The sequence below is a fragment of the Hypomesus nipponensis genome, chromosome 9, assembly GCF_054491055.1.
Source record: "Hypomesus nipponensis isolate SF chromosome 9, ASM5449105v1, whole genome shotgun sequence".
NCBI lineage: Eukaryota > Metazoa > Chordata > Actinopteri > Osmeriformes > Osmeridae > Hypomesus > Hypomesus nipponensis.
In genome coordinates, this window is record NC_140369.1 from 23,600,680 (window position 1) to 23,617,350 (window position 16,671).

General features: G+C 39.2%; 1 protein-coding gene across 2 annotated transcripts; it reads right to left on the minus strand.

Annotated features, from left to right (window-relative positions):
- Positions 1-746: 746 nt before the first annotated feature.
- Positions 747-16,268, minus strand: tacc1 (transforming, acidic coiled-coil containing protein 1). 2 transcript variants are annotated; one of them, XM_084705449.1, is made up of 13 exons: positions 16,066-16,268; positions 10,095-10,195; positions 7,242-8,568; positions 6,267-6,327; positions 5,612-5,783; positions 4,718-4,794; positions 4,094-4,228; positions 3,911-3,987; positions 3,784-3,827; positions 3,489-3,649; positions 2,851-2,957; positions 2,366-2,486; positions 747-2,225 (listed from the first exon to the last, which is right to left on the minus strand). In XM_084705449.1, exons 1-13 carry the CDS (start codon positions 16,137-16,139, stop codon positions 2,157-2,159), a joined length of 2,526 nt encoding a protein of 841 aa, XP_084561575.1. In that variant the 5' UTR covers positions 16,140-16,268; the 3' UTR covers positions 747-2,156. The 2 variants fall into 2 exon arrangements, with proteins under 2 accessions (XP_084561575.1, XP_084561576.1); XM_084705450.1 differs by lacking the exon at positions 16,066-16,268 and adding an exon at positions 11,300-11,870.
- Positions 16,269-16,671: the final 403 nt, after the last annotated feature.

Sequence of the window (16,671 nt, forward strand, 5' to 3'; positions counted from 1 at the left end):
TTTTTCAGCAAGAGCTGCAAAATCTCAAATCCCAGGCAGAAGCTTGTTTTGCCTTTCAAAGTAATTGGTTCTGTTGACAGACAAATCTATTTTTCATACGTGCAAACATTGTCCCTTTACAAAATAATCAGTATTGCCAAACAATTCATTTGATTTGATTGATTAGGCAGAATACAGTGAGAGCTACTGCTGGCTTGAGCCCAATATCTTCTAACTTTGGTTCAGGTCCTGACTCAACAGTATCAATGCAGGGTTAGATTTAATTGAGAGTTCTGAGTCTGGATGAGCCAGTAAATAATTGAATTGTAACCCTTGCAGCTTGAACTGGGCACACACACCATAGTAGGAAAAGAATGAGGCCTGCTCCTGATCACAGGGAAAATAAATTAAGTGTCTCTGCAGCAGGCTTAGTGTCTCTGCAGCAGGCCTCATTCTTTTCCTACTATGGTGTGTGTGCCCAGGCCAAGCTTCCACCTGAGAGGGGTCACCGTTACAAAACCAGTGTTGTTGACTGCTGACGGAGCGCCAATACATATTTCTTTTTTTGGAGCTTTTAAATGTCTTTTTTCTGGTCTTTTGAAGATTATCATTAATTGGATAGTTGATGGTAACGTAAAAAAAAAAAAATACAATAATGCTTTGAAGTCATATTAGTTTTAAGGTTTCTGAACATTTTGAATTACTGTGAGACATTTGTAGTCTGTTCATCAGTATGTAAACACATTCCTTAAAACTAAAAGCACAAAGACCTGCTGCAATAACTTTATTTGGGGTGATTAATTTCCCCAAAATGCATATACAGTATTGTGTATTAGCAAACAGCATTGGATCTGGGCATGTTTCTTTCTTCCACTCTACAAATATGAACATTAAAAATGAAAATACTTGAATACGGTATAAAATGTACACTTACATAGAAATACATTTGCCCACATCATACAACATTTTTATGAATGCTGTCTTTTGAAAACCTTTTAATTGGACTCAATCATAACATTTGGCAGTTTATCAAACATGATCAGGTTTCCCCCACCATGTGCTACTTTTTATGCAAGCACCCAAGTTGGTTGAGTCAAAAAAAATATATTGTATATTGATGTTATCCACCAGTTATAAAAGCACATCTGCTCACTAACATTCACCCAAGTTTTAGGTCAGGCCTTTTCTCTTTACATTTTTTTTTCTCACTAGTACATTTTTTTCATCATATGAACTAAACTGTGCTCAATCAAACATTTGAGGACTTTTGGGGGGGATTGTTACATGGTGTACTGTATACAGCAGCTCACTTCTGCAAACGTTTGGAGTAGGTATTGGGTTTGGGCTTGAAGGTGATTAGGTTTGAGAACCCTTACATTAAGTCATAATATTTTTAAGTACATCAAACTGTTCTATATTTAAAAATGTTAAATGTCATATGTGTAATACGTTCATCTTGCTTTCACAGCATATATACGGTAACAACGTGGAAAAATGACAAATGATTGTGATAAGTCCAGTTATAAATGTGTTAGGGTTAGTTAATAATAGAGGAAAAGCACATTGTATCCACTTGAACCAAATATTCCAACACAGTCTTGCAACTAATTTATAAATGAAATACATTGCTGTTGATTCACACCACTGATATTACAAAAGAATACCAAAACAGCACAGACACTTATTACATGAGTACAATATTGTATAGTGGAAAATAAAATTACATTAATTTGCATGATATTTAATCTTTGGCACACAAATGACAAACAAAGATGTTTCTAAAGAAAAAAAGAGTGTAGATAGTGTGTTACAGTATTACATGTATTGCGTTTTCTACTGTGAAATGCAAATATTACCTTCTCTGTCTTCTTGAACAATTGGAAAATCTAAGTTTGGTAGGATATATTTGTCTAAGGCTTTCAACAGATTTCCAACAGATTCTTAACATTTCTTCAAGAAGGGTACATTTCTACACCCTTAACCGTTGAAATTACTTGAGTGCAACGTCACAGGGTGGGGAGGGACATTAACATTAAAGTTCAAATATTTTGTAGAAACTGTAGATAGCAATGATTCATATGTAAAACAATACAGTCTGTAAGCTTTGGTAAAATTAGGAAACACTGCTTTTACACAAAGCTTAGTGAGAGTGTAAAAAGAACAGTATGGAGAAGTGTTCAGTCTGATGTTCCAAGCTTTGCAATAAGTTCATCGCATATTTTGGTAAGCTCCTCGATTTCTTGATTCTAAGAAGAATTTTAAAAGAAAAGAGATATTATCAAATCAAAGAAAATTACTAATTTGATTAAACATTCAATAACATTACAGTCCTAATGCTGACTGTCTTACACATAACACAAAAATATTGAATGTTGTTTTGTGCTACCTTTTGATTCAAGGCTCTCTCCATGGACTCTGCCTTCATCTGCTCCATTCTAAGACTGGCATTTAGAGCAATACTCTCTGCGTTAGCCTTGGAACGCACCTGGGCAATGTCTGCATTTGCCCTGCAAAAGGTAAACAAGAAAAGAAATAGGTCAAATATAAGAAACAGCATAAACCTGAGAGAATGAAAGAAATAGTATATTGCAAGTAGTGTTAAACATAAAGCATCTCATTCACGGAAACTATATTAATTTCATCAGGTGAGTCTCATATATATGTAATAGAATATATATATATATATATATATATACTAAAAGGTTCGATATTCACAAGACACTGTAAAATGACACCGTGACTGTATTTTTTTTTTTTACAAATGTTATGTTTCATTTAAAAGTAATATAATGGGTTTTTTTGCACATTTTTTGATAAAATCTTTACTGTAGGTATTTATTCATAATAGATCAGCAGGCACGATACTCTTACTTGTCCAGTTTTTCTTCTGCGTGGCTCTTGAGTGTGTGGTACCGCTGCTCCTCTTGTCTTACCCTGACCAGGTATTCTTGGGCACACTTTTTCAAAACCTCTTCATTCTGAATAAAAAACACAGAAAGGTCTTTGAATAGTGGAATTCTGATTTAAAAAACTGGTAAACTCATGATATTGTACACTTAATCCCAGACAGTCTCAGCCACATGAACACACACACTTTCAGAAGCAAAATGTAGTCTATCGCAGCTTCTTAAAATTGTCATGCTCCGAGCATTTGAAATTGATCATGACACCCAACATACATTTGTTTAGATTCTGTAAAAAATTACACAAAGTAGGCCTGAAAAGTTTAGGGTGTGTCAGGAGGAAGAGCTGGGCATTAAAGCAGTGCTGCTCCTCATTCGAACATGCTTCTTTATCATAGATGTATTTATTATAATGTATTTGTACCAATTAGAAAGGAACTGATTGGTTATAGGCACTAGCCACCAACTCAATTATGCAATTATTCCACCCATATTGTGTAATTTTGCAAGCATTAAACCAGTGCCTGAGCTTGTTCTGTTGTTCCTATGTGATTCCTTGCTTGCACCCAATAAATGATGTCCCAATGTTTGTTTGGTTCCACTGACCTTTTTGAAGCCCTCCAGGATCTTCTTCATGCTCTCATATCTCCTGAACAGATCTGAAAGGGAGCGCTCCACAGAGTTGAGGTCTGCCATGGCCTGGTCTCTCTCCAGTATTAACTGCTGCACACTCTTGTGGGAGTCCATGGTTTTATGCTGTTCATCCTCTGGACATTTTGCATAGCCATAGAAACAACAAAAACTTTTATTTTTCTCCATCGTTAAATTAAAATTATCTTTACTTTAACTAAACACAAGGCCAGATTCAGAAAATATTATCATTATCGTATCAAGAACTTACCAATCATGAGTGCAATGGTTTTTTCATACTCTGCAACAATTTTTCTATAAATAAATAAAACAATTTCAGTCCTCTAGGACGTAATTTTGTCGAAATGTATGGTACAACAATGACTGAAATATAATACCTCATCTCCATAACTTCCATTCGGCTTTCCTCATATTTTCTCTTCCACTGATTGGCTTCTATCTCTTTAATGATAATCTATTTGTAAGTAAACAGGTAAAAATCTGATTAACAGTGTAATCATTTTTGACTTAAGTATGTCTTATTGGACATTTGTTATAAAGTTACAAAGACAGTCAGATACCTCCTCTCTGATCTGGCTTAGCTCAGCTGCTTTGTCCATTTCACTGAGCGGCGTGCTGTCCAGGGAGAGACTTCCTTTGTTTGGGTCCTTGCTTTCCAATCCCTTACAAGCTTGGCTAACTGACAGTTCTTCATTCTAAAAAGACAGAAGCAGATCTTGAAAAGCCTGGTTTGGCAACAGGTTTCCAAGAATGGTTGGCAGGCAAGAGATTGTCATGCTATCTAATAGCTAGCTATTATTTCAGAATATAAGGTCCTCTCCCATTACATGTGTGTAAAGTCAAAGCCACATTCATTTATATGGCAGATTTGAAAACAACCAGTCTTAGCCAAAGTGCTGTATAATTAGCTAAGCACCAAAATGACTGATATCATAAGGACACATGCACACATACTATACATACATAGTTTCATAAACTAAGGAGAATAGGTGGTTCTTAAGATATTATTTAAGGGGAGAGGATCTAACATGAAGCAAAAGACTACAATTCATATTATAACAATTATTATATCATAATTAAATAATATATTTTACTAGGACCTTATATCCAGAAATCCATAACCTTGACTGATTTAGGCTATACGACTTTTATTAATGTGTTACTCTACTGTACTTTGTACTTACTAGACTGCAAGTATCCTCCTCCTGTGAATCTCGTATCCCAGGCATAGCAGGAGATAGAACAACTTCATCCAGAATATCTAGAATTTTGTTTTTTTACCAACTATATTAGAATGTGACCAAAATGATAAGCGTATCTAATTTACAAGACATTCAGCGTGTGGTTTACAGTACTTTAAACTAAGATGTGTTTGAAAAAGGCTGTGCAGATTGGGATAAATGTGATAGAAAGCTATATTATTTCAAATAGGCTTTGGTGTTAGGTTTAGATTTTATGTAGTGTTGTATTGTTTATGAATGGCAGGGCCTTGTTGAACAAAAGTGTTTGCTTTGTTTGATATCTATGATATCTACAACATAAACATTTTAAGTCAACGTCAATGAGTCAATGTTTATGAAAAAAACAAAATGCCAACAAATGCAGTCAATTGACTGCTACAAATTTAAAGTAATTAAACTTACAGCTCTGAAAATATTGAGAAACCACTGCACCTTTTTGATAAAAAAAAAAAAAAAAGTTGAGAAGGACAATCTTGATTGAGGAACAGAAGGGTTTGATTTAAGAAGCCACTGCAAATTTTACCCTTCTGTTCCTCACTCAAAATAGTCTTTCTCAACCTTTTTTTAATGAAAGAAAGAGGTGCAGTGGTCTCTAAATCTTTTCCAGAGAAGTATTAAATGATTAACAACAAATGCTCTCATCCACTCAACTATATTAGTTTTTAGTCTGGCCCCAAAAGTCAAATGTTTTCACAATGTGTTAGCAATACTTTTGTCAATACATACAGTGTGTGCCTGTGTCAATGCAATTTATAGTAATGATGAAATAGTAGCTTTGTCATAGTAATTTCTAGCACATTATGTCACATTTCATTACACCCTGTTGATATAGCGTACCTGCATTTGCCTTGCTTTTAGATAATCCTGTAGAACACTCTGAGACATGTTTCTCTTCCTTTGACTCGGCTTGCTGGGTCATGATATCATTGGATGCCAGCTTTTCCTCATCTGTGGCATATTGCACATGGTGGGTGATCTCTGGAACCTGGGATACCACACCATCCTTTTCCTATAAACAAACAAACAAGCTATGAGCTCTACTCTCAAGCACTACTGCCAGTATTACCTAACACGTACACTAACCAAACCACACACCTAGAGGAATATCAGTCAAGAAACAGCAAAAGATTTTCTTTGGTGTTACTGACAGTTATTAATTCAAAAGATGTTTTTCATTTCAATCAAAATGTATGTATAAATTAACAGTTAAAGAATTACTATAAAGAATAACATAAATAATCAATGGTTAGGGTTAGAAAACAAGGATTTTTGTAAAACATTTTTGAGGTAAAGACAAACTCAGTAGTGGGATTTCTTAATAGTAATGAAATATAATATAGTTGGTTTTAGGATTTATTGGGGGTATACTTGATGACCTTAGTGTGATGGATGCCAATTGATGAATCAATGTATCTCTGCAAGGCTGGGAAGAGAAGATAGTAACACACATCTCCACATGTGGAACAATTCTACATATGACACCATTAAATACCTGACTGCAGAAGTCCAGAACCAAGGATTGTTTTTCATTCTTCTTAGTATTTCTACATTTTCTACAGGGAAGCATAAGAAGATATATTGCATGTTAGGACAAACAAAGATCAAAATGTGTGGTTGCACAGTCTACTGTATGCAAAGACTGTTTGGACTGACTGACTACAGGACAGGAAGTTGCCATCTCCAATTGTATATCTTCCCTTCAGTTCATTAGCCACAGGGATCTACCATGTGGCAAATTTGGTGGCTGTTCCTAACCAAAGGTCACTTTTACAGTGGGTGTACTGAGGCTTACTGGGATTTTTAACTTAGAAATGTAGAAATGGGCTTGGCAGTTACATTGCAATGTAACTTGGAGTGTAAAACTTTTTTTTTTTTTTACTGTTAGGTGTTGAAATTTAACCCTGATATATTTGTTCTCACTGATTTTGGTTGAATGGTTTTGATGTCAAACCAGGTTGAATTGTATTATTATATAGAGCAGTGTTTCTCAACAGGTGGTTGCAAGCTGGTGTGGAGAGGGTCCACTTCCAATGATGTGCTTTTATTTTGAACGGTGCTCAGGTCTCACGGATTCCCTGTCAGACACCGAGTTGATAGCCGTCTCGTGTTATACAGAGTTACATGCCACCTACCAGCCAATCCGAACAATCAGAACCCCCCCCCCCCCCCCCCCCCCCCCGGTCGTGACTGAATGACCAAGGACAAAATGTGGATCCTGAGGTTAGCCCAGTTGAGAAACACTGGTATAGAGCAACCTATACTACCAACCTCAAAATCTGATTGGCTAAGAGCAATAGTACATTCGTGATATGCCATGTGTGGAGAAGATGTAGTCTTTCTATAGGTATCACAGCATTAAAGTAAAAAGTGTAATATGTATGTTTAGTGATTGATGTGCCTTCACAGTAGTTATGTTTGTTACTTTTGATTCAATTGCTAGTCAATCTGTGATTATTTGTTGACTTACGTAGTAATCTTGTCCTTGCGTTTCTTTGGGCATGCTTTAATCTCTTCTGGGGGGTGGATCACAGGCTTCTCTTGTGAATGGGGGGCCTTGGAGGAGACTTCATTATTTAAGGTCTTTGACGGCTTAAATGGGTCTATAGATTCATCAAAGCATTCTGGATCAAAGCTGTAAGACCCCTTGGGTGGTATTGGGGGGCTGTTCACTTTATTGCTTCCTCCAAATGGATTAAAATTAGGGTCATCCCACTGACTGGGGTCACAATTATAGCTGGACTTCTGAATAGGAATATCATCCAAACTTTGAGACACAGACAATTCCAAAACCTGCACTGTAATAGATTCTGATGTTGGTTTTGAGGTTTGGGGCATCTGTTTCTTTGATGGGAGCTTGCTCAGTGGCTTTTTGCCGAATCTCTTTGGCAGTGGTTTACTGGCTCCATCATTGCCAAGCCCATTCTCACTGATAACAGGGTTGAGCTCAACCTCACTACATGGCTTAACCTTCACATCTATTCCAGGAACAACACCAGCCTCACATGTTGGCAGGGAGCTCAGTGGACACTCTAATTTAGATGGGGAACTGTTAAAGCAAGATGGAGGGGAGTTTTGGATCTTGGAATCTCCATTAGTGAAGGGGTTGAACCTGTCATCAAGCAGGTCAAAGTTGTTAACCTCAGGGACTAGTTTATCATGGTCCTTGATTTCATGTGGAGCCTCATTGAGGTCCCCTTTTATCTTTGGTAAAGGTGAGTTCACTTTTATAGGTTTTACTTTCAGTGTAAAAGAAGTTTGATTAGAGTGTCCACTATCAGGTGTCTCTGAATTTGTGTTAGCCAGAAGGTGGTCCTCTTGAAAGTCTGTTGCCAATCTGATTGGTGCAGTAGTATCTTGATATCTGTCTCCTTCAGGGTGCAGACACTCTGGTGCTTGTGTTGTGGGATGTGATGTCACAGCAGGGTGCAGACACTCTGGTGCTTGTGCTGTGGGATGTGATATCACAGCAGGGTGCTGACACTCTGGTGCTCGTGCTGTGGGATGTGATGTCACAGCAGGGTGCTGACACTCTGGTGCTTGTGCTGTAGGATGTGATGTCACAGCAGGGTGCTGACACTCTGGTGCTCGTGCTGTGGGATGTGATGTCACAGCAGGGTGCTGACACTCTGGTGCCCGTGCTGTGGGATGTGATATCACAGGCCCATTTTGGTCCACTGGGTTCTTCATGGGGCCCAGAGGGTTTATGAGCTGAACCATGGCTGGATTTTGAGGGACACCAAGAGCTCCAACAGAACTTTCAATCATTAACTGTTCATCTTCTTCATGGCCTTGATCTGGCAAAGCCATTGGAGACAAATGGAATCAAAGAGAAAAGCTAAGAGTTCAAATACAACTCAAACACAAGAAGATCAAATATTGCATGAGAAAGGAAGTCTCCACTTTATATTTAACTTCATTGTTAAAAGCCTATGTTTTGAAACTAAACCTAATGGCAACTGAGATGTTATCAATTTAACTTTGCTGGAAAACATAACAAATATCTGTGGAGGTTATAAAACATGTTCTCAATATTTACAGTAGTACATGTACAACAAATGCATTCAGCAACCCATACTTTCAACAAGATACATTCGATTTATGATAATGATGTGTGTTAACACCACCATCTCAGTCTCTTCCCAAGTTTTTGTATTTGAATTATGGATTTTGTAGTTCTACACAACTGATTTAGAGACAAAGTCTCCACTTGGTTCTCTCGCGCAGAGCTGTTTTGAAGCAGAACTACCAAAGATTAGTGTCTGTTGACTACTCAGTCAATATACATGTTAAACTAAGTCTTGCTGTCTGCTGGAACTGACTATTGGTACAGAACTTATCCAAGTTAATAATAAGCAATCTTCTCTTCCTAACATGCATTATGTAGCTGACATCCTGCTGTCGTGTGTAGATCTTGGCCATTGATCCATACGATTTGTGATATATGCCTTTTTAATCACACACAATTTAGGTTGTGGATAATTAGCTTTGTTAAAAAATCTTTGAGGAAGCCATAAAATGTATATTTTAGACTGTAGGTGCAGACCATGGGTTACACATAGTAAGAGTAACAGAATTAATCAAAGCATTTTGGGCTAAGACTAAAATTGGGATGTGTAGTTACAAGAATAGTGTAACAGACATATCAACAACAATTTAAATGCAGTTTAAAAGTTAATCCTAGTTGAAAACTGTGTTGAAAAGTCAGACAACCATATGGTGGGGATGCTGCTATTGTTGATTTTGCAAGTCTGCCCTGGGCAAGGGAACAGCAATAGCAGACCATGTCTGTCATCCACATAACATTCATGCAACAGTATGTTGCTAGGAAACAAGGGAAGGTCTAGTTTAGTTATGTACAGTGGCGAGGAGTGACTCATCTTCTAGACAAAGCTTTGTTAGATTGTTGTCATGTTTTTTCTATAAAAAATAAGGCAACAAATGGTCTTTCCATTACATCAATTGAACATGGTGTATTGTGTGTGTGTGTGTGTAATAGAGAGAGAGATGGAATGTGTGTGTGTGTTTGTGCGTGTATTTTTGCTAGGTGACAAGTGTTTTGCAAAGGCTAAAGATAAATCAAAGCCATGGCCAAGCAGAATAATTGTTTATTTAAATCAAATTTAAATGTTGTTAGATGATAGTACACTGAAATATATTGTTATAATATTTACATTTTATTACACAGTTAGAAGGGGTATATAGTACAGACTGTGTAGGATACTTTAAGTATAATATAATTTGGTTTGGGTGAGCTCTGTCACACACAGATAAACACCTTTACTCTCTACCGGATGCCCCTACAGCTACGATTGAGTCTCACCTGCTATGGTCAGGGCTAACTTCAGGTCTTCTGGCACTGTTAGCACAGAGTGCACCGGGGTTTCTGCCTCAGGGGTCTCAAAATGGCTCTCAGAGTCAGAGCTGTAAGTGAGAGGGACAAGTAGAAGGCGAGAGATTAGCTTGGTTATTTTGATAGTACCTTTACTTTTATAGTCCTGCGTTACAATAAAAGCAAAATGACAGTTAATGATAACACAAAGTGGCACAGTGCCTTTGTACTGTCGCCTCACAGTAAGAAGGCCCTGGGTTTGATTCCCCCCCTTGGGGCACAGATTGCTCTCCTGCCCAATATTTCTGGCCAGGCATGAGGTGAGCACTTGGACTCTGTCCCCCGTCGCCTTGATGTGGCTGATCACTGCTCCTGGCTGCCTTCGGTGGAAGGACAGCAGGATGGGGAAAAGCAGAAAATATGTTTAACGGCGGACACTCCCTGTATGCACGTGTGTGTTCTGGGTGTCACCATTCCCTGTGTGCATGTGTGTCATGCTGAAAGACAAATAAACATTCCTTCTTCCAAAGTAAAAACAAACTTGAGTAGTAATGTATAAGAGGCTGCCTTTGTAGTTTATACATTTTACAGAAAATTAATTGTCTTCCAATTCAAAGTCAAGGTACACAAAGGGAAATGAAGAGTTGTTTATCATACAGTACATGTACGAAATACATGGTTCCGAGGGTTGTGTACGTTTCCTCCTCATTAATAAGATTTTCATTCTCTTTCTCAATCTCCCTTCTCGGCCACATGCCTATTCCCAACCCACTGGGACATAACTCATGTTTACAAACTCTAAAGCTCTGCTACATACAGTACAGTGCTTATCAACTCAGTCAGTTATCAACAGTGTGTGGCTTATGCAATTACATTTGTACCTGTCTGCACGTGCTTTTCTCAGCCATACATTACTAAGGTACCAAAAACAATTATAGCTATTCTCATTTAAACCAAAACACCATTGTGTTATTAAGAAAGTAATGGTGTTAAAAGGCAACTAGCAAAAACACTTGCCGTGGAGCCCAGAGAAAGAATCTGTCGTCCAGCTGATCAGTGGCTGCCACAGGTGGAAATCTACCGCTTTCATCTTCTACCCCTTCTCATTCCCTTCATAACACACATCGCACTCTACCTCCTCGTCTCCTTCACAATCTGCTCTGATCTCTAGACTCTGCTGTTCACAACACACTCGCCTGAAGCCTTGAGACCTCTCTTCGTCCTCTCCCAAATCCTCCCTGCGCAGTCCTTCCTCCTGCCTGGCCTCCTGGCCCTCTTCATCCTCCTGACCCTCCTCTGCTCCTCGCACTGCAGTCCAAGTCCACTTGGCCCATGATGCGGGTGACAACCAAGACATCCTCTTCAGTGTGAATTTTTTTTCCAAGCAATTAATAACTATTCCAGCTTGACAATTGGTAGATTAGTTTATGACTGATAAAAAAATGTTAACGATAACCTGTTGCAGGTTACATATCTTCATGTGCCACCTCCAGAATGTTTACTTCTACACATAGTAGCCACCAAATCCATTAATAGGTAAGAAACATTTATTTAACCTGATCAACCTTTAACCTTGACGAAATATAAATGCACAACCTGCTTTCTCTTTGTCAACCTTATTTCCTCTTCTTTTTTTCTCTACCGAATTGCTTTCTTTTTTTCGCTCTCTGTCACGCTCTCACTCTCTGGCTGAATACCACAGAAGTGATCAGCTGGTTTTTAGAACTGCTTGCTCTGCCTCCCCCACCAACCTCAACTTCACGACCATTCCATTGTGAGGAAACACAGGGGGAGACAGCAACTTGCAGCTTCAAAGGCACTCTGAGCCAGCTCATTTTTCAGCCCCTATTTCAGCCCCAGTGAATGGTAGAGTCCTACCACCCTCACACTGAAGGGAGAAGAGAGGAAAACAAACCCAGACAGGGGAGGATCGAAGCCATCTGGAAGAGCTCTCTGTTTCTCAGCACATAGGGTTATGGAATGTAGAAGCACAGCTTTATACTACCCGCCCAAGGTATTTTGGTTCAACCGTTTAACTGTCACCCTCCTTGCTCAGTCCAAGACATGATCGGTAAACCAACCTGTTCTGTGAGATAGACAACAGAAAAGCTTCAATAGGTGCAGAAGACACCCCCACCCCGCAGCACCCCCACCACCCCAATCAAAATGATTACCAGCAGTATAAAAAGGCTGATTACTTTACTTACTGTAAAACTGTAGAATGCTTTATTTCACTAGCCATTTCCACCCATAGTAGTCTAGCCCATGTGATGTTATTCCATTACCACATTATAATTAGTTTCACCTAATTCATTTTAAGCAGGCCAGTTGTAATTTCGACATGATGTCTTCTGCCGTTTAGTAAGACATTGACTGTCAGTCAGTCATATATACTTGCTATAGCTGCTTAAAAGATATTTAAAACTAGTTCTTAAAAATGAAATAAGAATGAATACACAACAGCAACAAACAGGTCATGGAGTCATTCTGCCGAAGTAAAAAACGCATTTGCAGTGTAGCAGGGCCAAGGAGTACATGTCTTATCTTGCTTTGCTAAAGGCATATTAAAGTGAAAATACATGCTAATGTTCAGTATAGTTCCTAATTGTCACACCCCCTCACACTCCACAGCCCGATAGATAGGAACGCTCTAGCTCTCCAGATGATTGACTGTGTCAGTTGATTGATTGCTGTGCACCTCCACCTGTGTTACTACTTATACCACTCATTTCTCCATGGTCTTTGCAAAGTCCTGTCATGTGTAATGTTAAGTACAGACTGAGCGATTCTCTTGGATTCCCCTCTGTGCCTTGTTTGCTACCTTGTTTCAATAAACTCTGCTCTTGGATCGTGTCACTGTTGTGTGGCTCATTACACCAATGAGATACAGACGAGGCTGAATTGAAACATTAGATAATCCTTTATTTGTCCCGCAGTGGGGAAATTGCAGTTGCAACAGCAGCAGGGTACAGAACAGCACTCAGAGAAGAATTTAAATATAGAAAATACAAAATATAAAATATACGAGATACAAGTGTTATATAAAATATGAAGATAAGGATAAAAGGGTATAAAATAGTAAAATAACATAATAATAATATATAGAGTAAGTGAGAGTTAAGTGTAAGTTAAGTGTGGTGGCTGCCATGAATAAGTAATGAGTGACATACAGCCAAGTTATTGCACGTAAGAAAAAAGTATTGCACGTAATTTGGTAAATAAATATTGCAAATAGAAGTGGACATGGGGTGGGGTTATGGACATGGTTCAGCAGCAGTGTCAACAGTGATTGCTAAACAATCTGACGGCAGCAGGCAGGGAGGATCTGCGGAACCTCTCCTTCACACACTGAGGGTGAATCAGCTGAAGCTGCTCTCCAGAGCGGACAGTGAGTCCTGCAGGGGGTGCGACTCGTGATCCAGCATGGATGTCTGTTTTGCCAGGACCCGTCTCTGTCCCCCACCTCCTGCACTGAGTCCAGAGGACAGCCCAGGACTGAGCTGGACTTCTTGATGACCTTGTCCAGCTTCTTCCTTTCCCTCTCAGTGATGCTGCTGCTCCAGCAGACCACACCATACAGGATGGCTGATGCCATCACTGAGTCATAGAAAGTCCTTAGGGGTGCCCCCTGCACTCCAAAGGACCTCAGTCTCCTCAGGAGGTAGAGCCTGCTCTGACCTTTCCTGTACAGTGCATCAGTGTGGTGAGTCCAGTCTGTAGCCTGACGTTGTCATACTCATAATTCTAGTCAGAATATGAGTCTGAAAACTCTCCTTTGGGCTGTGACTATGTGGCGTGTTTCAACCAAACTCGTAAAACAAATAACTCTTCGCTCAATTGGATAGACCTACAACCAATCAGAGCAACGTAATATGTTGTTTGTTGAAAACGAATTCAACCCGAGGGCTCTTTCGTGACGTTGTTGATTACGTTCATCGTATAAAGCCCGCCCTGGCAATTTCATTGGTCCGCCCAGATCCTGGTTTTATGTAGTTGTTCCCAATACGAGACCCTCCAGACCCAACTTCCCGACCAAATTTTTTTGTGGGCGGGGAGAAGTTGGGCTGACAGCCAGGCTATCCAGTCTGTGGTTCAGGTGAACATCCAGGTACTTGTAGGACTCCACTCTCTCAATGTCCATGTTCACCGTGAGGGGGCAGAACGGTATCTGCGGAAATCCACCACCATCTCCTTGGTCTTCCCCGCGTTGATGAGGAGGTGGTTTGGTTGACACCAGTCTACGAAGTCCTGCGTCAGTCTTCTGTACTCCGAGTCATCATCGCTGATCAGGCAGACTATGGAGGAGTAACTCCCATTAACAAACACAGCCAGGCCTCCTCCTCATCGTTTCCAAAAAGACTATGATGCCGCACTGTCTGTATTCCCGCTGGTGCTTGGTTAGCGCGGCCAGTTCGTCACTCTTGTTGGGCAGAGACCTCACGTTTCCCATGATGACGGAGGGAAGAACGGCACGTTTTGAGGTGGGCCTTCTTTTCACTGAGATTTCTACCCTCTCGTCTGCTACGCCAGGGGGGGTGGGGCAGGACGCACAGACAAAGATTGTGGCTATGTGTGGATATAATTCATTGTTTGGACAACTACTCGACATGGTTAGATACTTTGGACCTTTGGGAATGTAAGAAGATGAGGTTTTGATGGGTTGTTTGCATACCTGGACCATTCCGAAGTAATGGTAGGTAAGTACAACTTTTTTCTTTGGCTTTGTTGATGTATTGATCACCAGACAAAGACGTTGACTGTACTTTCTGTTGCGACTTGATCTTGAATTGGTTTCTTTCAATGGAAGTACAAGAATCGTAGCTTTCCAATGATGTACAACGTGTAGCAGTGTAAAAAATATATTTATTAAGATTTAGTGCTTGGTAACTGGGGAGGAGGGGGCAGCGTTTCGGGCCCGGACCGAAATGAGTAAACCCTTTACAACAATCCCCTACCCCACGGATAATTTTTATATTGATGAAAACAATCACTAATCACTAACATCACTATTTAAGTAATCCCAAATCCAAGTGTGTCATGTCTTGTATGCCAGTTACATCCAAATATCAATGAGTAACATCAACCTGGCAGGTTGATGTTATACCTCTGGTAAGTGGGCCCACTACCTTTAAACAAGCCAAGAGGCAGGTCCTTGTTAGCACAAGAGCAAAGTGTTTCCAAGGCAATTGTGAAATATGGCAAGAGATGTAATATTTTAAATATGTATTTGTCACAGTGTACACATAATGATAAGACTGCTAATCTTTTCACTTCTCAACTCAAAGGTTTAGACTGCCCTTCCAACCAATCAAAATCTAGGATAAGATATACGAAGCAAAGTTAATTTAGTGACTGGTTATGCCACGGTGGGAAAGAATTTAGAGTGAAAAGAAATTTCAGCATGGAAATATTATTGTTATTATTATTATTATTGTTAATCATACATAGAACATAATAGGATTCATATTTTGATAGGGTGAAGAAAGAAAAATCTAAGCAAATAGTTTAAAGCCTAGAATTTAAACTTGTTTAGGACCTGTTTCTGGACAGTGCCCAATCAGTTGCTGAATGTTGCAAGCATGTGAATATTTTCACAAGTGTGCAAGTTGACTTTTGAACCCTTTTGGAGTCTCTCCATTCACACTTAAGCATGAAACCAATATGGATGAAAACAGGCCGTCGAAATTTTTTGGGACAATTTCATCCAAACAAATACTATATTATTTTGAACATTCATTTTAACCAGCCCTTCCATATTAACAAATACAAATGTGTAGAAACAAAACGTTGACCTAGACAAAAAACACCCAAGAGTATCGCACTTTATTTAAATGTTTACTTTGGTTATTACCTTAAGTTTAAAATACATAATTCAAAGTTCCAACACATTGAATCTCATGGAACCCCATCAATTTAACTGCTGTACATGCAGGAATAAATAACTCCAGGTTGATTTACTTACATGCTATTTATTTTCTGTTGTGACGAGTTGGAATCCCTGCTTGTCCTTTTATGTTGGCTGTGAGAACCACCCATGATATCAGTCTCCCTTCCAAAGGGGCCTGAAACCGGTTTCAGTTATGTTGTCAGTATCAGGTGTGCTTCCAAGACTAGTGAATGTTCCATTTTTTACACTGATACAACAAACCTCCACTCCTCTCCCTCCACTTCTCTACCTCTATGTTTCTGTTTGTCATACTTGTACTGCCTCCGACCCAATTCTTTGCCCCTCCTTTTCATTCTCACTAAACATACACACACCCACAAAGGAAATAGACTGGTAAACATTCAAAGGTGGGTATTGTATAGCAGTAAAACTAGATAGGGCAGTGTGAATCCTGGATAGGATTAACCATTTGTGACATCAGAAATGTTTTTTTTCTATTGCAGTATAACTAGCTTCCAGGTTGACTGATACTTCTGTCGAACTCTATTACTTTCAAGTCCTAATAAGAATTCCAGTTTTACATCTAACTATAATTCCGTAATCTTGTGTGTCTGTGTGTGTCTGGATTTTTTTGAGAATAGTATGAAATTGCAAGTTTGCAGGTGTCTTGCTACGGACCCA